The 23,091-nt window shown below is 29.6% G+C and overlaps 1 protein-coding gene across 4 annotated transcripts in view; it reads right to left on the bottom strand.

Moving 5' to 3' along the window:
* Positions 1-5,024: 5,024 nt before the first annotated feature.
* Positions 5,025-23,091, bottom strand: part of LOC136077103 (uncharacterized) — a 40,474-nt gene continuing 22,407 nt past the window's right edge. Inside the window, exons 8-9 of one of the 4 annotated variants that reach the window (XM_065791676.1) lie at positions 5,758-5,807; positions 5,025-5,476 (exon numbers count right to left, since the gene is read on the bottom strand). In XM_065791676.1, coding sequence (XP_065647748.1) covers positions 5,283-5,476; positions 5,758-5,807 — 244 coding nt within the window. In that variant the 3' untranslated portion in view covers positions 5,025-5,282. The remainder of the gene's footprint in view (positions 5,477-5,757; positions 5,808-23,091) is intronic. The other 3 variants (XM_065791675.1, XM_065791678.1, XM_065791677.1) reach the window with 3 other exon arrangements.

Below are 23,091 nucleotides of genomic sequence, written 5' to 3'. Positions count from 1 at the left end.
CAGAATTTTTGAAAATAGGAATAACAGATGCCGCTTTCTAGCAAACTGGAAAACAAGACTCTGATAAGCAATTGTTGAATAGTTTTGAAAGTATAGACAACAGCTTCAGAGAAAACTTCTGAAAAACTATAACAGGTTATGTTGTTCTGGCCACAAGTTGTAGAAGAGTCTAATCAGAAAATTACTTAAGATACAGAAGTTAGAGTGATACGAATGTCAAGCAATGGATCAACCTGCTTGACGGCTTTATCAGGTAAAACCCAACTAGTGGAATCAAGAGATGATATTGATGAAAGGTTTTTAGCAAACAATTCAGCTTTGTCTTTAGGAGAAGGGATAAAGTCTGAACCATACAAGAGAGGTGGAATTATAAATTTTCCTTTATTATTGATACTATTAAAGGTTCTCCAAATGTCACGGGAGCCTAATTTTTGTGATAAAATACGAGATTTCATGGCCTAAGATTAGCGGGTTCGGCGTTAGACAAAACCTTTTTACAATGGTTTCTAGCAGTAATAAACAGACGGCTGTTTTCTGGAGAATTGTTTTGCTGATAGATATAAAAGTAATGGTTTCGATTGGCAATTGCAGCAGCACAATGTGAGGAAAACTATAGAGAAGAGTGAGGTTCGACCTGGAATTGTCCATTAGGAATAAAAATTCCATGCCAGCCTGAACCCTCGAAGTTATATAAGAAGCGCATTTGTCAACAGGGAGACGAAAAATTTCTACTGAAGGGCCATCACAAAAAAAATCACGCAAAGAGTCCCAGTAAACTTTAAGGTAATTGTAAGAGGTACAATGATAGGGGGATTCAGATGATGAAGAAGAATGAGATAATAGTTTTAAAGAGATCAAACCATGATCAGAAGCATCTTAGGGTGAATGTGGAGAAACTGAGCACTGACTAGGATTAGAAACAAGACTTAAGTCAAGTAGAGAAGGTAAATGATTCAGTTTGTCTGGAAAGCGATTCAGAAAGTTGATTACTTAAGTTAGGGATTAAGAAAGGTAAAAGTTTTGGGCTTTAATGCCTGCAGAGTCACTGACACTAGAGCCAAGCCATTCAGCGTGGTGAGCATTAAAGTCACCGACAACAACAATATTGGCTGATATAAAGAGAATTTGATCAGAAATAACATCAAAAATAGTGCTGTCTTGAGATAAAGGAGAACGATATAGAACGAAGAAAAAGTTCTATATCGTTCTCCTTTATCTCCTTTTAAGTGCCTTCGTTTAGTGGTGCTAAACGAAGGCACATAAAAGAATAGTCAGTTGATTCAAATCTAGTTTCCCGACCAATGGGTGAATTCTTACAAATGTATATGCCCAGACCGAGCACGTGACTATTAGAGTCTTTACAAATTAAAGGAAGATAACCATTAACACTAAGATCACAAGATGAGACAGCTGAACTCAAACTAGTTTTGCAAAGTGCAAGTAGGTCTAGTGAATTTTGCAAGAGATAGGATTCAACAGAAGAAAAGTTACTTTGAAGACCACAAATATTAGTGAATAGTAGGTTTAGAGAACTTAGTGATGGTGATGGTTTTTGTGTTTTATAGTTTTTGGTACTTTATTTATTTTTAAATTTGTTAAAAAACTTGAGTCAAGGCATATATAGAACTCAGTACATTGTTTAATAGCCCAAGCAATTGCCTCATTACTATTAATAAGCCCTAAGCCGTAAAAAAAACTCTAAATGTGGCCTTGGCAATTAACACCAAAAGTACAAACAGAGACACTATCCATGCGCAACATGGCACTGTTAATACTTTGAAATTTTTCAGCTGTTGATGAAATTAGCCTCTCTGGGTCCTACCACAAAGTTCGGGAAACCTGACTACCAGCCGCCTTCAGAACCATAAAACTGAGTTTTAGAGCTGTAGTCACAAGCACAAGTCACTGTAGTCACAAGCAAAACCTATGTATCGAGTCAAGAAGATCCAGCATTCAACATCTTAAACTGGAAACAATGTATTAAAAATACATCTGCGCCAGCCTAATAGATGAAGAAGGGGTGCGAGGCTGGTCAACAGATAGAATCTGTTTACCCCTTAAGTCTTTGGCTAGGAGGCCTTTTACAAGACAGTAGCTGGATGCGTTTAACATCTGCCCACGTTGAGTATTTTTATCGAGACACCATCTCTAGTCTTTACTAGGACATGAAGCAGATTGTGCTGGGTTACATGTTACCAGTAGCAGGATAACATGACCTGATTGTTAATTTTTTTGTGTTTTTAAATATTAAATGTATAATTTTTGTTTAACTCTAGAAGATTTTCTTAGATCTTTTGTGATCCATGGTGACATTATACTTTTATTTTTTCTAATGATTGATTTTTTTGGAAAACTTTGCTGTTTACTAACGGTTTTCTAATTATAGGAAATGCACTGTGTTCCAACAACTCATTATAAAAATTTTTAACGCCGCAATCGGTGGGGTATTGGAAATATTCCAAGTTAATGTCACCTATCAAGTAACACTCAATAAGTAGTTTTTTTTCATTAATGTTTTTTTTTTTTAATATCAATTAAAAATACATTAAAACTTTTAATTCGGCCGGAAGGTGGGCGATAGCAACAACTTATAAACACACTTTTTTTTTATTGTTTAGGATTTCAACTGCTAAAACCTCTTTACCGTCATCAGAAATGCTCTTGTCAAGCCTATTAATATACTGCACGCATTCTCTAAAATAAATTAGTAAACCACTGCCTCGCTATCTATTTTTATGCTCTAAGGAAGTTATTTTGAAATCTGGTAAAGATATATTTAAGTTAGATTAGCCTTATCTTAGTTGCACCAGGTTTCAGACATGCAAATTAACTAAGATTTTTTCATGCTCAGACATACAAATTAAATTAAGAGATTTTTTTATGTTCAAATAAAAATTGTCAAAGTTTTAATTTATGCTTCTTATATTTAAATGGAAAGTGATAAAACTTTCCATTAGGAAATTCTTTTTTTTCATTGGCATAATAATAATGGCAGTTGCTTTGTAATTTAAGCCTGGGTCGAATTGGTCATTAATTAGAAAATTATCAGACTGAAAGAAATTGTCAGTATTAAACTCAAATTTGATAGAACCATAAAATAAATGAATTTCCCTAAAAATCGCGGTTTATTAACTAATTATAATTAACGTTGGCCTATTTACCTTTCGATCTAATTCTTTTGCTGCTGAAAATAGTTTTTTACGTACTTCAGTTGTTCTTTTGTTAGAATTATCGTTAACATAAATTCGCTGTTCCCATAGTTTTTGTCTGATTTGTCCTTAAATTTTAAAAGCTTGACAACAATAATTCTGGTTTTTTAGTTGTATCATTTTTATTGATTTTACCAACTCGATGCGCACGTTCTATAACTAAATCACCTTGTAGATCAAATTTAGTTATAATAAAATCGTGAACCTTTCGTTCACAATCATCACTTTCATCAACGGGTTTTTCGACCCCGGTTATCTTTAAATTACTTTTTTTACGTTCTTTTTCTGTTTTTAATCTCCGCAAATTTGTATTTCATTTCTTCCATTAAACTTGTTTCCAAATCATTATTGTTCAACAAGGGGAAAGGCGCCTATGATGGCAAACTTAACTTTGAAACTTCATTATTCAGTATCCTGAAGACCAATAATAAAAGTTTTGATATGGATACATTTCTTGTTACATCTAGAACAATAATTACTCTGGGAGTTTTCATCAGTTTTATTTTTTTTAGAAGTTATTCTTATTGTAAAAAAAAGCACAAGTGTGCCATCATAGGCAACCACTGTTCCTATGATGACATAGGGGAGGATGGGGCTAGTTAGGATCGAGGGTAACTTAATGATTTCATTTAACCTTAGAGTCTTCCCTCAGAAAAGCCAGAAATTACACGAAACCATCCTAATTTACCATTTCATGCTACACACCAGCATTGTAAAATTTTGCGCATGCGCATAGGATATATTGCGTTTTACGTATTTTTTGGATCAAAAAAAAAAATTTTGGAGCATCGCTTACTTTTAACTTTACTTAAAAATAAGTTTTTCTTATAAAAAAAAAGGTTTCCCAACTCGTCAATATTTCAACACCCCCAACTCGTCAGTATGCCATCATGGGTAAAAGTCATCATTTTCATTAAAACAAGCTGTGTCTGCTTTGTTCAAATAATAAAATTAAAGTAACTATTCCACTAAATGCACAAAACTTGAATATAAAATGCATGAAAATTTCATTTCTGCACAGTTAATAGTAAAATCACAATCTTAAATATATGAAGGAAATAAAACTACAACAGCACATCCCAAAATCAATTTGTGTTGATTATAAAAACAATACCTAAGCACAAGGGACGTTTCTTGACTAAAACTAATGTAAACTCAGTATAGTCATGTAGGTCTAATCATTTTTTTACCAAAACCAATTTTAATGGAAATATGACCGGTATGCCATCATAAGCGCTATGCCATCATAGGCGCCTTTCCCCTACTATTTTTAACTATACTTGTTCAACTACTATTTTAACATATTTTTCACTAACAAATTAGTTTAACGAATGGTACTTTTCGTTTGACGAATAGTACTTTTCGTTTGACGAATAGTACTTTTCGTTTGACGAATAGTACTTTTCGTTTGACGAATAGTACTTTTCGTTTGACGAATAGTACTTTTCGTTTGACGAATAGTACTTTTCGTTTGACGAATAGTACTTTTCGTTTGACGAATAGTACTTTTCGTTTGACGAATAGTACTTTTCGTTTGACGAATAGTACTTTTCGTTTGACGAATAGTACTTTTCGTTTGACGAATAGTACTTTTCGTTTGACGAATAGTACTTTTCGTTTGACGAATAGTACTTTTCGTTTGACGAATAGTACTTTTCGTTTGACGAATAGTACTTTTCGTTTGACGAATAGTACTTTTCGTTTGACGAATAGTACTTTTCGTTTGACGAATAGTACTACTTTTTTTCGTTAGTTGACGAAAAGTGCATTCAGCTACTTGGCTCGTTTGGTCAAATTCTAAAAAATAAAACGAGGTTCAATGTATGTGATTTTCTTTGTTAAATATTTTTTTGTTAAAAAAAACTTTTTAAAATTGATTTTATATTTTGTTAGGAGTTATTTTTATAAATTTAAAGGAAGTATGTTATTTTAAAATCGAAAAAAAAAAATTAAAAATAAATAAAAAAAAATTACGTTTTTTTTTAATTAAAATTACAATTACTGCTGCTAATACAATATTAAAAAAGTCATTTCAATTTAACCGATACTGCGGCTATCTGTATCTAAAGATTATTAGATTGTTTCTTTGAAATTTTTTTGAAAATTTAATGAACTTAAAATACTGAGCCATTTATCTTGGGTAATAATAAAAACAGAGTTGTTACTGTAAATATTCAATTGAACGATATGTTCTCGAAACGTTTTGCCATAAAGTAAGTTTGTTAAAGGATCGTAACCAAGTACTTCTGATATTTGAATCGGTAAAACTATAATAAAACAATAAAAATTCAAGTAATGTGTTATTTATAATTAAACCTTAATTTGACATTATTAGAAGAATAAAACTTTTTTTGATAATGGTTTAAAAAAAAAATTCATTTAGGGTCTTCAAAATTAAATTTCACGAAAGATCAAAAGTGAGGTTTAAACAATACCGACGATATCGAAAATCGTATTGTAAACGTATGTAAACGTAAATCGACGGTATTTAAATACGACACTGGCTGTATTACAAAATTTATAGCTGAAAAGAGTAAAAAATACTTACAAATGATTTTACCAGTAAGTTTTTCTTGCTGGAAGCATGGACTTTGTTGTCTAACAAATATAAAAATAATTACTTATTAAAAGTAAATATAAGTGTTTCTCATAATACTCCGTATCTAAACTGATACTGATGTGCCTTGTTTTGGAAATATTTTTAAACATTCTTCCTACATAAAAGACAGTTATTTAAACTGTATAAAATAGTATTTCTTTATCATATTTTAATTTAACTTTTAAATTATTAAATAATTTTTTTATTTTTGCTAAACAAACAAATTTTTTTATATTGACAAACCATAAATATTTGGTTAAATTATTTAGTATAACGATTTTTTATATTCTGACTAATTTCCTGAGTAATATTAATATTGTTAATCAAAGGCCTTATATATACTTTGGGAAAGTTATTAAAAACTATAAAAACAACTTTTTAAATATCTAAAATTGACTTTCCTAAAACACAAAGATCCATGATACCAATTAGAAAACTCCAAGCACCATTAGCAACAACAGAATATGCAATAACAAATTCTTGTAATTTTTAAAATCTATGGATTTTTAAGGTGTTATATATATGTTTCAGATATGACACATTCACGCATTGTACAAACTCCAAACTTAAGAATGTTTATAAGCCAAATTAGGAGGCCTTGCAAAAAGTTGGGATGGAGGAGGCATTGAAATAAAAAGTCATAAAACGCCACCCCCCCGGCTTCCCTTACGTGAAGACACTGAGAAAATATTTTTTTATTTATTTACTATTTTAAACTATACTTAAATTCATAAACAGATTTTAAATTTCATTCAAAAATTTCGTAAATTTACGAGCATGCAAAGTTTACAACGCACTCATTATGAAGGGGTAGGAAAATTTGGATGGTCATTACTTTTGTAATTTACAATACTTATATAAGAAATTAAAATCTGTCTATGAATTTAAATTTAGTTTAAAATAGTAGATAAAATTTTTTTTTGCATCAGGACCCTCACGTAAAAGAAGGGGAGGGGCAAACGTTTTAGGGTTTTTTTGCTCCATTGTTTTTGTTTCAACATATGTATACAATATATATATATATATATATATATATATATATATATATATATATATATATATATATATATATATATATATATATATATATATATATATATATATATATATATATATATATATATACATACATATATTTGCTATTTTTTAAACATATTGTTTCTTATATGTAAGTATTACTTCATACCACCCGCGCCTAGCGGGGCTCAAGGTAAATTCTAAATGGAGATAATGGCAACACTGCTTAGTATTAACAGGTGATCTTGTATTCTTCTGACTGGAGCTTGGGCATGCTTTCCAAATACTTGTCTGGATTGTTAAAACGATATCAAGGTAAATGTACTGTAAAACTATATATTTTGCCCAAATTTGCCCAAGTTTGATAAAAAGCTACCCCGCATAACTTCTGCCCTGAACAAGTATTTTTTATCTTAAGTTCTCACAACTCTCAACAAACATAATCTCAGTCATTAGGCTATCGATCATACGGTACATACTAATGCACTACTAAGGTTATAGGGTTATAACCTTTTAAAAGTGTTTTACATACTTTTAAAAGGTTATAACCTATAACTTGATTCTTGCTTTTGCCGTGATATTTTTTCAAATAGTTATAATATTTATTTTTTAAAGGCAATTTTTTTCATGCCACATCGTAAAGGTAGATTTTGTTATCCCATACTATATATACGAAAGCATAAGGATTATACCCAGAAGTATAAGGATTAAACAGATGGAATGCTGAAAATAACTATAAAAGAAGTAAAAAAAGGGTCTTCTTTATGAAAGGTTGCTGAGAAATTTGGTATATCAAGATCTTCTCTCACTGCTGCTCTGAAAGCTAAAATTAAAAAATGACCTCCAGTTCTTAATTCTGAAGAATAAAGATTAGCTGACTGAATAAGCATGTCCGAGAAGTGGGTTTTTTCTCTTACGACATAAGACTAATAGCCAAAACTTACCTGGATCTGTACGGCCTTAATGAAATCAAACTCAAAACAGTTATGTCTGGTGTTGTTTTTATTGACAATTTTCTCAGAAGAAATGGTAAAGATCTTTCCAAACGGTTAATAAAAAAACGTTAAGAACTACAACTAGAAAAATAGATCTAAAACTAGAAGAAGCGACTAAAGAAGAATCCCCAAAAAAGGAGTTTCTAACGAGGAACTTAAACCTGATGTTTAGGTCATTGTTGAGTTCATCTTTCATATAACACAAAACAAGAAAACAGTTGATGGAGTCGTTTTTAGAACCTGTTTTGAGAAGAACGAAGTTACAGTAAAGTTTCTCAGAAAATGCTCCGAATCATAAGGAAATGCCTATATATTTCCGATTGTTGATGAAAAAATGGACATTCAGTTAACAGATAGAATTTTAATTGTGCAACCATTCAAAGTAAACAGAGGACGTCATACTTTTCCATATGAACTAAAGAACTGATTTTAACAGACCTATTTTAAATAATATTTTATTTCTTATGTTTTTTCTTAAATAATAAAGCTTTACTCTTGCCAATAGTTGTTCTTTACTTGTTATATATAATTTATGCTTTAGTTACTTTAGCAATCTCTAATTAAAGCCGAACATTGATTTTTAATGGATGGCTTTTGTTACCCCTTTTTCAGGGTAACTAAAGCCTTCATGTTATTATTTTTAAATTTACAAATAGATATTTCTGCTAATTTATGAATATATATTTTTAATATATTACCTAAAGACCCAGGTTTTGAAATGTTAAATTTGTGAATATATATATATATCTTTAATATATTACCACCGACCCAAGTTTTGCAATATTTATTTAACCAATAAATTTAAGGGTCTGACTTTGGGCAGATATTGTGATCTTCAAGATCACACTTGGGCAAGAAAAAGTGATCTTCAAAAGTGGTTTTAGTTACCCCATCTACGAAAGCTTAAGTTGTTGTTATAAAATACAGCTTATGTTATAATTTTTTTATAAGTTATCATAAGCGAGTAACGTATTTAATACTATTACGGTATTACTTGTACTAATTGTTTTTACCTAACATAATTGTTAAAAAAATGTAAAAGCAAATATTACAATATGTTTATATATTGTGTAAATGTTTAAATCACTTTAAACAGTTATAAAAAACTATTTTACACGTTCATGCTGACAATAAAACAAGTTTTATTTTCAAAGCGTAAAAAGCATATATATAAATTATTATATGGTATATAATAATTTCGCTCCGCAGTTTTAATTCTGCTTTATATAGTTTATAACATTTTTTTTTTTCAGTTTACAATGTTAGTCGTGATACAATAAAATAAACTATTAAAAGTACTTTACAAATATATTTTTACAAAGCGTGATAACAGTGTAAACTAGGTTTCCGAAAGAAGATCACTAAGATCTTATCATCGGAACCTTAAAAACAATAAACAAATTAATTTATGAATACCTTGTAAAGTATAGGGGAGACACGGGGTTAGTTGAAACATTAATCTTTTGCGCCGATTAACGAGCAGTTTATTATTACAAACAAGAAACGAAGGTTTCAAGAATTAAAATACATATTATTTTGTTGTTGGATAAAATAGATTGCGAAAATTAAGTTGTTGTTCAAGGTTTTAGAGAATTGTACACATAAAAGTAACTTTTTATGATTTTTATATTATTAATTGTAATCTTGTATTATAAAAGATAATAACATCTAAGTAGTATTTTTTGTGGGCTTTCTTTTAATGCGCTTTTTATAGTGTTTTGTGCATTGGATACCTTAATTAAATAGTTTAAGAACGCACTGGTTTAATGAGGGTTTGTTGGAACGTTGTGATTGGGGTTTGTTGGAACATTTTTGTTTTAAGGCATCAAGTATATTCCTTCTATTATCGCTCATAGATTATTTTTGTTATTTTATAATTATCCATACTGGCATACTAAATTAGAGTTTAAATCAAGGATCTTATTCTTTAGCATATGTTTTCCTTTATTTAAATATTGCTACAGCCCGTCGTTGACAACGGCTTGTTCTTTATTATTTTGAACACAATCCGTTAGTTGCGGCTTTTAAATATCAATTGAATTCTTAAAAACAATGGTTTTCAACTCTTTACAAATCTATGTTTGTGAGTTTAAAACTTAAACATTTTAAAAGTTCTTTTATTTAGTTTTTCAAAAAAGTTTGTTGTTTAAATTTAAATTATTTTTTTAATATACGATATATAATATTCTTGTGTTCTGTTAAAGTGCATTTTTTATTACTAAACATGCCGTATTTTAAACTTTCATATTATGTTTCAACTAACCCCAATGTCTATTCCAACTAGCCCCAATGGCGGGGTGTTAGAACATTTTTTTACAGCTCTCTCATCAAAGATATATTAAAAACTACATAACTAAATTTAATTAACCATGAGCGAGATCTCGTCTCGTTCTCGTTTCTCGTGAGAAATGGGACTTCTCGTGAGAAACGAGAAATAGAAAATTCTCGCGAGAAGTAGAACGAGACTTAAATATTGTATTATTTTCCAAATTAAAAATTATTATAATTTACAAAATGCTTAATAATTTGTTTTTTAATTCATTAATATTTTGACTCCGTGATTTTAATAAATCTAATTAAAAATTTAATTTGTTTTTGACAAAAACAAATTAAATTTTTAATTAGATTTTTAATTAGATTTTTTAATTAGATTTAAAAAAAAAATCTAATTAAAAAATTTTAATTAGATTTTAAATATTTTTAATTAGATTTTAAATACAAAAACTTTTTGTATAAAATGGTGCACTTTCGACTTAATTTCATTAGTTTACCAGTGGAATTCAACTTGACACATATTGTTCATATTGAAAAGAAATATTCTTGCCTCATTTCAACGATCAAAAATGTCACCAAGAAAAAACAAAATCTGGAGATATTTTCAAAAAACAAGTGACGGTGCTGAATGCAAGACGTGCAAAAAGTCTTTGAAAACAAAAGATGGAAACAAAAGCGGACTTCATCGTCACCTCAAAAAAAAAAACACAGCCAAGATTACGTTGAGTATTCTGAAAAAACTGACGACTCTCTTCTTCCTCTTCCTAAGAAGAAACAACTAACCATGGTCGAAATGCTTGAAACAAAGTCCAAATATGGCAAAGACAATACCATTCAAAAACAGTTTAACTCTACAATGCTGGATTACTTTTGCACTGATCTGGCATCCTTTTCAGTAGTCGAAGGAAGAGGTTTTAAGAAAATTATTTGACATTGCAAACCCTAAACTGAGCCTTCATCACAGAACAACATATTCAAGAAAGCTTTCAATTCGGTCAAGAGAAGTTCAAGCTGGAACGAAGAGCATAATAACGGAGATTACGCCAAATCTAAAAAGTGCTGCATTTACTTCTGACCTTTGGACTTCTAGAGCTCAGGACAGCTACATCTCTGGGGCTTTTCATGCTATTGACGAAAATTGGAGACTATCTCACTGGACACCCCATGTCCAACAGTTCCCAGGCAGACACATAGGTATCTTAATTGAAGGAAAGCTGGATTCTTTCTTAGAAGAACTAAATTTGCCTGCTGATTTGCCAATGTACTGCGTGAGCGACCAGGCAAGAAACATGAAACTTGCAGTCAAATTGTCAAAGCGCCTTGACCAATACTTGTGCAGCAATCATATTTTGCAATGTGCAGTTCGAGACTCATTTGGAATGACTGCTGGAATGGATGGTGCGTTGCAAACATACAAAGATTTGACTTCTTTAATTCACCAGTAAACAGTTGCAGCTGAGTTGCTTGAATCAGAATCAGACGCTCAAGGAATCAATTTTAGACAGTTACGCCAATCTGTTGACACAAGATGGAATAGTGAACTGGATTGCATGGCTTCTGTCCTACATCTAAAGAGTGCAATTATCTGCTTATGCGCAAATGAAGATATTTTTCTTCAAAGACCATCAGTGCATCACAGTGGAAATCAATCGAGGGAGCAGTAGAAATTTTGGCACCACTTAAAGAAGCTACAGAAACGTGGTCGGTTGAGTCTATTCCAACAATTAACACTGTCGCCGATTCTCTTTATTTAATCCATGACAAAATTGATCAACTTATTGAGACGGATGGAAAAAATGGCTACGGTGTCTTGTATGCAAAAAACTTGAAAAGCTGCATTGAGAAAAGATTTCCTCTTTGTCACACTGGAAACTTATTGAGTGCTGCAGCAAACTACTTAAATCCTGCTTTAAAGGGACTTCACTTGAAGCTCTTCAAAAAATTTCAAACAATAAAAGAATGGTTAGCCTCACAGGTTAAGGATAATGTTGAGTGCCAACCTGTTGCCAGAGTCTTTTTAGCAGATTTGTTCCCTAATTCAAAACTGAAGCGCAAGTTAAACGTCAGACTTGAAACACAAGAGCCAACATCTGAACTGAATTCTATTTTGAGCAAAATGTGCTAGTATGAATATCTCCCTGATGCCAAAAAAGACTTTCCGATTCTTGATTGGTGGAAATTGCATTCAAATACATTGCCAGAACTCTCTTCATTAGCTAGACAAATTTTAGCTATTCCAGCAAGTTCAATTAAATCAGAGAGAGTTTTTAGCTCAGTTGGAAAAGTTTGGCAAAAAAATTCTGAATCAATATTTGAAAAAGTTGTTTACATTTGACAAATGTCATTTGTGTCTATTTGTCAAAACCATGTTAAGATTTTTTTTTTTCACTTGGATTTTCATAAATTTGTTTTCAAAAATTGTTAAATTTCTCGTCTCGTTTCGTTCTCGGTCTCACGAGAAGTACTAACTTCTTGTCTCGGTCTCGTCTCGGTTTGAAAAAACCTAGTCTCGCTCATGGTTAAATTTAATTATTTTTAGCGAATATTGTATGCTTTAGTAATTAGTATTAATATTAGCAATAAAATTTTTTTTTTTAAATATATACATTTTGGTCATAAGTTCACAAATAAAAAAAAAACGTTCCAACTAACCCCGGTCTCCCCTTAGACAAGTTTGTTTCATAGATGCGGCAAGACAAAATTGATTAAAATTTGTTTGACAAAAACGTTCGTTAAAAAAATGCTTTTTAAGACTGTGTTTTTTTTTTAATGGTGAAGGTGGGGGGGGGGGGGAGGGGGGTTATATTGTTTTTCCAAATATAAACAAAGCATAAAATTTTTAAAACGTTGAGTTCAAATATATTTAAAATTTTTGTTTCAATAAAATAAGGTTTACAATGAGAAAAACGATCAGTAAAGTTAATTATGCGAATTTCTTGTTTCTTACAGCAATAAAGACGATGTAATTTACTTTTTTCAGTACTTCCGCAGGCAATATTAGCGCAGTTTATGTAGCAGTGAATAAATGAGAAATAAAGTTGTCTTAAGTTTTTCTTATTGAGATAATTTTGAGCTTTGTTTAAAACTCTGTATTTCAATTTCATCAATAAAGATCTGAGGCAAGCTTAAGGGTAAAAATATTTTTTTCCTAAACGAATCAAAGAGAGTCCATTTAGTAATGTCAGTATTTAATGTTCATTTATTAGATTTGAACCTGTGGGATAAAAGATTAAGTTCTTTATTTACGGTCGCAAAAAGTTCGCTAATATCACTCTTAAAGATGAATAAATTAGTATCATCAGCGAACATGATGCTTATCACATTAGCTGTTTTATTTAGATTAAAAAAAGGAGGGGTCCGAGGAATTGTTTAAATATTAACCTTGTGGAACTCCACAGGTTATATTTAAACAATTGTTGTGATAGTTGTCATTACCAACAACAAATTATTTTCTTTTTGTTAAGTAACTTCTGAACCTCCTTATCACTTGGTTATTTACTCCGTAGTATTTCAGTTTTTCGAGTAGGATGTGATGGTCAACCGTATGGAAGGCCTTCGATAGGTCGATAAAGATACCTAATATATATTTTGATTGTTCAAAAGATTTTGAAATTTCATTTAGAAATTAGATAATTGCATGCTCTGTTGAGCTATCCTTTTTAAAACCAAATTGATTAACATAGAGTAGGTTATTTTTGTCAAGGTTTTTATATATTCTGTTGCACATAATTCTTTCTAAGATTTTTGAAAATACAGAAAGTATAGAGATGGGGCGATAATTAGCTATTTTGGATTGGCCACCCTCTTTATAAATAAGTGTAACTTTGGCAATTTTTAATTGTTTTGGAAAAATTCTTTGTTTAATTGAAAACTTTGAAAAGAACATATTTTAGTAGCTCAAAGCAATCTCTAATCACGTTTCTATTTAGTTTGTCTGGTCCACATTTTGTTTCTATTTATTTTGTCTGGTCCACATTTTGTTTCTATTTATTTTGTCTGGTCCACATTTTGTTTCTATTTATTTTGTCTGGTCCACATTTTGTTTCTATTTATTTTGTCTGGTCCACATTTTGTTTCTATTTATTTTGTCTGGTCCACATTTTGTTTCTATTTATTTTGTCTGGTCCACATTTTGTTTCTATTTATTTTGTCTGGTCCACATTTTGTTTCTATTTATTTTGTCTGGTGCACATTTTATTTCTATTGAGAGGTCATCAGAGCATATGCACTTATCGAAGGGTAATAAGAAGTCACTAAAGTTATGTAAAGTAAATAAAGTTCTGGTGACAGGAATCTTATTTGATAGTTTAGGACCAATTTTAGTAAAAAATTCATGCGATATAGCGTTTGGTTCAAATATACTAGTGTTATCAATTTTAATCATTTGTGGCAGAAAACCAAAGCATGATTTTTGTTTTTCTGTAATTTCCTTCATTATTTCCTAAAAGTAATTCCGAGTAATAATTCTTTTTTAGTTTTTTTGAATTTTTTCAAATAAGTATTTATAGTTTTCGCAAATTTTTTCGTTTGCCGTTGTTTTTGTTTTTGGAAATTTTTTAATAACTTTTGCTTTTGCTTTGCTTTTTTAATAACGTTTGATTTTGAAAGATTTTTAAAGCCCCTTAGTAATCGAAGGAGAATTCAAACTCTTAGATTTTGCTATTATTTCAACTATGGTAAAATCAGCGTCGTATACAGAATAGAAAGTTTTGAAGAAAGTTTCATATGTTGTCTGCATTATCATTTATGTTAATATTATTCCAATGGAGTAAGGATAGCTGATCTTTGAATAAATTAAGGTTATTCTGATTAATAATATGTTTCTTTAATACTTTTTCAATGTTTTTTTTGCTATATATGTATCAATTGTTACAAAAATGGGAAAATGGTCCGTTATATCAGTTTTTAAAATGCCTTTTTTTATACCATTATTAAAAACATTAGTTGAAATAATATTATTAATGTCGCTGAGTTTATAGTTACTCTTGTAGGCAATTGATGAGAGGGATTAATCCTGTTTCAAAAAATTTGTCATAAAATTTTTTTATTCTATAGTCATTGTTATAAAGAAAACAATTCATATTAAAATCCCCAAGTAAAATATTTTTTTCTTTTCGGCATCACCTTTTTTAAAGATGGTTTGCAAAAACATGCTAAGGTTTTCACTCACACCAGCAGGTCGTCGGTAACAAAAGCTAATTGATAAGTTTTTTGTTTGGTTGTTTTCAATTTTAGTTGTTATAACTTCTTTGCCGCTATCTGATTCGCTCAAATCGTCTCTAACAACAAGCGATAATTTAAGTGATAAGCGATAATTTAAGCGATAAAAAAAGAGCCGGGATGCATATTTTGAAACCCTATACAGGCTCAGAATAGGCAGAGATTTAAGCAATCTGATTCGCTGATTTTGAAAGAGAGGCTTTTGCGCGTAAGTTTTAATCAAAACAAATGTCAAAAAACGTATTGATTAATATAATTAAGTTAAAACACCTGTTATAGTATGTAAAATTATCCTGTTAAATTTCTTTATATTAAAATACAATATTTCTTGGGGTTATATATACCCTCGTTATTTGAGTAAAATAAAAATCTTTTAAAAAACAAACAAATAATAAAACTTCTATGTAATGTGTTCTAGCGTCTTAAATAAGAAAAATGAGGTATCCAAAACGGGAATGTGACTTAATCACCGGCATCTTCATTTAAAACGCTTTCATTTGGAGAACACTGGTGATACTGTATTTCCAAGGACTCTCTCACTTTTCTCTTAAAACAGTCTACCTTTACTTTAACCGTGTTGTTTTTGTTCCAGCCAAAGGCACCATGGCAATTTCTGGAATGCCCAAACGTGGCCGAATTTTTCCATTTTCCTTCAAAGGTATGTTTTTGATGTTGGAAAAGTTGAAACCTTGAGTTTTGTTTCACCTACATAGAAGAGACATTTCATCTTCCACACGAACACTCCAGTATGTAGACTCCTGGATAAGAGTTGTTGGGAAGTTAAGGTTTGTTTTTTTGAGTTATTAATTGTTGAAGGTTTTTAGGTGATTTAAAAACTGGAGTATAGCCTGCATTTTTAAATATCTTTTTTAATTAGTTACTTAGTTATGGTATCCATGGTAGAGAAATATAATCAAGTTCTAGTTTTTTTGATGTTTTTGTTGTTGTTTTGTTGATTATTTTGCTTGTTGTTTTTTTATTTTTTTGGCAATGTTTTGAAGTACTTTTTTATTATAACCATTTTCTATAAACATTTCTATAAGAAACGGTATTTCATGATATATGTGTTCTTTACTGCATAAAGCAAAAGCTCTTTGGATAAAACCTTTGAATACACCATAAATTATTTTTGGATCGTGACAAGAATGCGGCTTTATTTGCACATTAGTAATTGCATCTTTGCGATAGATATTAAAAAGATATGCTCCGGATTTGTTATTTGTTATTGAGAGATCGAGAAAATTTATTGCGTGTGAATCACTTTCTTTTTCAATTGTATATTTGATATTTGTGTGTTGATTATTTAACAAGTCGAGAAAACGTTCTGATTCTGCCTCATTTATAAAACGGGAATGGATATCATCTACATACCTTTTAAATGATTTTACACATATTGGTGGTGTAAGATTAAAATTATGTTGTTAAAATATCTTTTTTTTGCTAGCTTTTGGGTATGTAAAAGTAGATCTATTTTAACTTTTATCATCAAGCATTTACAAAACTTACTGTTCAGTGGATTTTTTATACGAAGAAATCTTGATTGATATAAAATCTTCATATTTATTTTTTTGAAAAAAGACAAAACAAGAAAAAATAAAACTTTAGTGACATATCATAGGTTCCATATAATAATTGTATAAAACAATAAACTTTAAAATTTTTTAAAATATTATTAAATATACAACAATAATAATAAATAGTAATGACTATGAAGTATTAATTAATAAAAGTGAAACTTAGTAATTGCCAAATAATAATAACAAAAAAAGTATGATTTTTCTATCGGATTTTGTACAATATAAAACTTATGCTTTTACAAATCTTCACAACTCAAAACATCCGTGATTTTCATAATATTTTTTTAAAAATAAAGATTTAAAAAATTTTGTTTGTTATCCTAATGGTTTTTATAACTCTAAGATATAAAAATGACAACCATTGTAACAAACTATAAACCAGATGTTAAAACTTGACTATGCTGTGATTCTCCTACGATAGATTTTTAAAAACAGTTTTAAAATTAACCTAGTAAATTTACCTTTTTTAAAACAGCTTTAAAATTTACCTAGTATTATCAATTGAATATTATTAACTTGATAGAAGTTTTTTTAAATTAAGTTCCCATTAATCCTATCATATAACAAGAAAAATATTTTTAAAAATAATCTAATTTCTTTTCAGAACTTTACCTCTATTATTCCCATATATAAATTGTATACATCATTAAAACATTTTAAGTTTGAGAATATTGCTTATTGATTGTTATAGCTAGCCCAGATAATTTGCAACACACTCAAAATAAAAGCAATTGTGAGCAAGAGCTGATTTAGATTGCCTTTGGTAATGTATAGTAATGAAAGATTACAAAAGTATTGTAGCATAATATGCTATAAGAAAAAATTTATAACCTGATATCCACAAGTGTATTTTAATAAAGTAAACTGATTACAAAAATGAATAACTCTTAACTTACCATACCTATATAAAAAACTAAGTGTGAAAAGGTATAAACAAGAAAAATTGCAAACATATAAGTTCAAATTGTTGTTTATATTAATTCAAAAGTCAATACATATAAAGCACATGTTTGTTGATATATAGCTTTTAACTTGAACAAAATATTGGTTATTGTATTTTATAATTGGTAAAATATGTTTACCCTTCAATAGCAACTGATGGTAAATAATATCAAATAAAGCAACAAAGTTTGATAAATTTTACATTTATTATGTTATCAATTTATTTTACATTATAAACTCATTAAGAAAGAAAAAAAAATTGAAAAAAAAACTTTTTTTTCTTTTTCTAGAGCAGAAATATTTAACTTTTATATTTCCAAGTTTTATGAATAGTTTTATTATGTAATCTTTGGTATAACCGATATAATCGAGTGTGTTTTTCTTGAATTTCTGTGAATACCTCTTGTTTAATAATATAAAAATAGAAACATGTCATGTTTTATCTTGAAGCAATATTAATAAATTTTTTTTAAAAACTTCTTCAAATGTTAAAGCTTGTTTTGATATAGTTTATTTTATTACAATAATTGCCATAACACATAATTCGCCTTCATTTGGTTAAATTTTTTAATATCAATACTCTTTGCTAGTTTGTAATATCAACGCTTATATGCAACTGTACAAAAGAACTGTTCAGTAGAAAAACAAATAAATATCACTTTTTTTGTTACATTTTTCAATAGATTATTAATATGTAATTTTTACTTTATTTATTTATAAGTTAAAATACCCAACCAAACTTTTTTTAATTTTTCACAAAGTGTTTGAAGGTTTAAGAATGATGTTTTATTAAAGTTAAGTAAAGAAAAAAATTGACGTACAACTTATCAGTCTTTTCAAAATTTAGGTTAAACAGTAACTTCTTTAGAGTTTGTAGATTTACATGAAACATGTAAATTTGGTAAAACATCTGTAAAAATTTTCTTTTTCCAAAAATTTAAATGTTAAAATATTTATAATTAACAGGTTGGTGTAAAGATGCAGTAACGAGTTTAGAACAACCTCTGTCTCAGCCTAAAACTTATACTTTGCATACTTTAAATACTTTACCAGTAATCTGGTGCAACTGCATATAAACTTTGTATTGAGCATGCTTTAAAGAACATGGACATTGAATTCTTGCAAAATTGCACACATGCAAATTCAAGTTGAATATTTCAAGAGTTTGTACATACGAAACACATTTGATAATAACAAAAATATTCATGACAACTAATTTTGTTCTTTGTTTTTGATAATTTTATTGTATTTTTTTATTACTCTTCTTTTCAACGTTTGATTTTAACCGCTTAGTTTGGTTTTTTTCAATCTTTTTTTTTTCAATAATTACAATACAAAAAATGCCACAATCATTTGCCATAATTCACTTTTATTTGGACAACTTATTTGACTTCAATACTTTTTCTTGCTTTTAATGTCAGTGTTGTGTATGTAACTGTACAAAAAAATACTGTTCAGTAGACTAAGATATAAATTTCACTTCTTTTTTTAAATTTTCAAATATTTAAATATGAGCTAATGTAGCCTGCCAATATTTTTCTGAATTTTTAAAAAGTATTAAATGGTTTAAAACGATGTTTTATTAGAGTAATGTAGTAAAAAAATATATTAGTCTCCTTAAAACTATGGTTGAAACAAAACATGAAGACAAAATCTCCTCAGAGCTCATATATTGACATGGAACATGTAAGCTAGTTTTGCAATCAGTAAAAATTTCTTTGTTTAAAAACTCTAATGTTCAACTCTTTATAATTAACATATAAATAAATTTATAAATAAAGTTCTTCACCAGTAGCCTGGTAAAACTGCACATAATCTTTATATGCAAAAGTACTTCACAAGTAGTCTCGTACAACTGTATATAAACTGCGTATTTGAGCATGCTTCAAGGCCAAGAACATATTTTACGAGAAATACATTTATAAATCTTTTCGAATTTACTTTAGCACGTACATTTTTTTTCCATTTCTTTAATTAACAACAGATAAAAACTCCAACACCAAGGTAAACTTTAATGACATTTTGAGATTTTTACAGGTCGAAATTCTCTTGTACAAATAGATTTTGATATCTTTAAAGTACTCTGAAGAGTACTAAAATAAACTTCCTGAGTTGATAGTAACACAAAACTTGTATTGATAAACTTAGTTTATCATTTCTGGGGTCGTCCATAAAGGACGTCATTTAGAATTTAATTACTAACCAGAAGTAGAAGTTTATTGGCTCTCTTCCGCAGAGATTTTCATTGAACATATGGCGCTATCTTACACATAAAGTCTCTGCGCACAAAAGCCAACATTCTCCTACTTCTTCCCATTTGTTTAACTTAAAGTGGCGTCCTTTATGGATGACCCCACTATGAAATTTATTTCGAAAATATGTTTATAGATTTTAAATATATTTTTCAACAAATGTGCACTTGCCTCTCTTTCAAAATCAGCGAATCAGATTGCTCATATTTCTGTCTATTCTGAGCTTGTATAGGGTTTCAAAATTTGTAGCCGGGATAGCTCAGTTGGTTAAAGCGCTGCTAAAAGTTCGGATTGATTATTGGCCGTAGCAGCAGAATTGCAGGTTCAAATCCCGGCCTACTCAGCGTATGAGTAGTTCTTCGGTACGAAGGGAACTCGTCTCGATTAGCTCTGCTATTACGAAGTTTCCTTCTCGACTAGTAAATAAATAATCTAGTCGAGTAAATGAAAATTATCGTTTAATTATCGTTCGAGTAGATTTTAAAGTTTCAAATTCACTGTTTTGAAAAAATCAAAGTCACTATTTTGACTTCTTATATAAAGGTGGAGCATTCTAATTTGATTCGATTTTTTGTCAATAACATTCTTAAAAAGATACTCTTCTAGTTCGCTTGGAAAAATATAATAGAAATCTGAAAAAGTCTCAGAATAGAAATTATTGTCGGGGTCTGAGTTTTCGTCCTGGGAAAAAAATTCTTTTTCAAAAAAATTTAACGCGAAATATTCAAAATTAATGCAGCCATGATTTTTTTATTTATGATTAAAAGAGTTCTTTTTAAGAATGTGAATTTTCTATTGATATCATAAATAGATTTTTTAAAACAAATAATTTTATCGTACCCAACCGCAACATTCTCTCCGTTTAAGCGTCTTCGTTTAACGTCAGTAAACAATTTTTTCATGATAGCAATGGTTTCAAGTGTTAAGTCTTGGTTAACGAAAATATTTGTATCTTTTAATCGATTTACTTCTTTTAATACTTTCACTTTATCTTTATATCATTGAAAGTTGAGAACTATTGTGTGAGGTTTTCAGTCTTTCTTTTGCCAAGTGCGATGGGCACGCTCGATTTCAATATCTTCAACACCATTTCAATATCTTCAACACATTTGAAAAATAAATGGACTTTTTCTTCTGTTTGTCCCCAAGTTTCTTTTTCGTCTTCGTGCAAACCATTGATTCGTAGATTATTTCAACGTGAACGATCTTCAAGTTTTCGATGTGTTTTTTTTAAAATATAATTTTCGATTAATTCCTTTTCTAATTGTTTACTATTGTATTTGATTTTTTTTATCGATAATGTTTGATAAAAAAAATGTTTGATTATTACAAATATAATATCGCATACTTAATGTTTTTGGAAGATCAGGAAGGAGAAATAAAGTTTATTCTTGGGACAGAGGATAAGAAATTTAGTAGAAAGGTAAAACTTAAAAATTAAAAGTATTAAGTGATATTTTTCTTATAAAACATTTTGTTATAATTAACATTATTTTATGCTTGTAGACAGCAGAGAGTAACAGAAAGAAAAATAGAACGAAGGATGTGCGATCAACAAAATTTAATTATAGAATTGAACTCAATTCTGAATTTAGTTCTGATTCATCTTATTATTCTGATTTTGAGCCTAATAACTATTATCAAAAAGAACTATCTCAATCTAACTGTACAGTAACTGCAAAAATTCCAATAGATGTGTATGACGGGAATGTTTCCCTAATGGCTACGTTAAGTGATATTTCGCCAAATGTTTTGCAAAAAATGACAAGTGCCATTTTAACTGAAGCTGGTGTTGAATTTGCAAATATACATTGCAGTAAAAGAACAGCTTTTAGAAAAATGAAATTAGCAAATCAAAATATGTCAACCTTAGCAAAAGAGAACGTTAAAAATTCAATAGAAGCTTCTCCTTATCCATATGTTATACAGTTTGATGGAAAAACTCTTTATGAAGTTAATGCAGGAAGAAAGTTCAAGATTGACAGGTTGGCAGTTCTTGTGAACATTAAGGGTGAGACGCATCTACTAGGTGTTCTTCCTTTAACTTCCTCTTCTGGTGAGGATCAATATACAGGTATTATGAACCTACTAAAGTAATATAAAATTGATACAAAAGTAGGAGGCCTTTGTTTTGATAGAACTGCAAGCAATACCGGGATCAAAAATGGTTCAATCATAAAGATATCTAACGATTTAAATAAATATCTTTTAAAATCAGCATGCAGGCATCACATAACAGAATTAAGAATGAAGCATTTTGGGAAACATACAACAAATGAGCTAACTACAGGACCAGAAAACTTATTGTTTCAAAAATTTAAGAACCTATTTGAAGCATCCTAATTTTGGTTATGTACCAAGTGATCTGAAAAGAAAACCAAGCTTATCGAGGAATTTGTGGTCTGTTTTTATGCCAAGGGGTATTAAGAATTGAGTAATGTGTCAAGGCCCCCAACTTAGATATTAAAGCTATCCACCAGATGCATCAATCTAGAAATATTTGTTGGAATCCAAAAGCAGTTAATGCTATGCTTGATTCGCTTTGTAAGCACACTTGGTACTTGAACTCAACTATGATTCCACTAGCTCGATTGGATGAGAACTTGCCTTCGCATAAAAAACAAAAAATTGCAGCAGCAATTTTTCATTTAAAATGCCTGAGGCTGAACACTTTAAAAATGAAAAAAAAAAAAAAGACATCAGAAAAGAGAAAGAAAAAGATGCTAGTACTGAGAAAAATCCACCAAGCTTAGCCCCTTTAGTAGATGAGTTTTCCTATCTTATATTTTATTTTTAGTGGTTTAACTAAAGAAAGAATAAAAGACTGGCTTTCACTTCCACCGCAATACTGGCATACATAGTCTTTGTTTAAAATTTTTAAAAATTATGCCAGTAGCCTTATTGTTGTCAATGACCATTCGGAAATAGCCGTCGGCATGATGCAGCAATATGTCCATTGTTACAACAACAAAGAGGAAAAATAGAACAGGTTGATATCAGTTGACT

This window comes from Hydra vulgaris, chromosome 02 (assembly GCF_038396675.1).
Source record: "Hydra vulgaris chromosome 02, alternate assembly HydraT2T_AEP".
Taxonomy (NCBI): domain Eukaryota; kingdom Metazoa; phylum Cnidaria; class Hydrozoa; order Anthoathecata; family Hydridae; genus Hydra; species Hydra vulgaris.
This window is presented reverse-complemented; position numbering and strand designations above follow the sequence as displayed.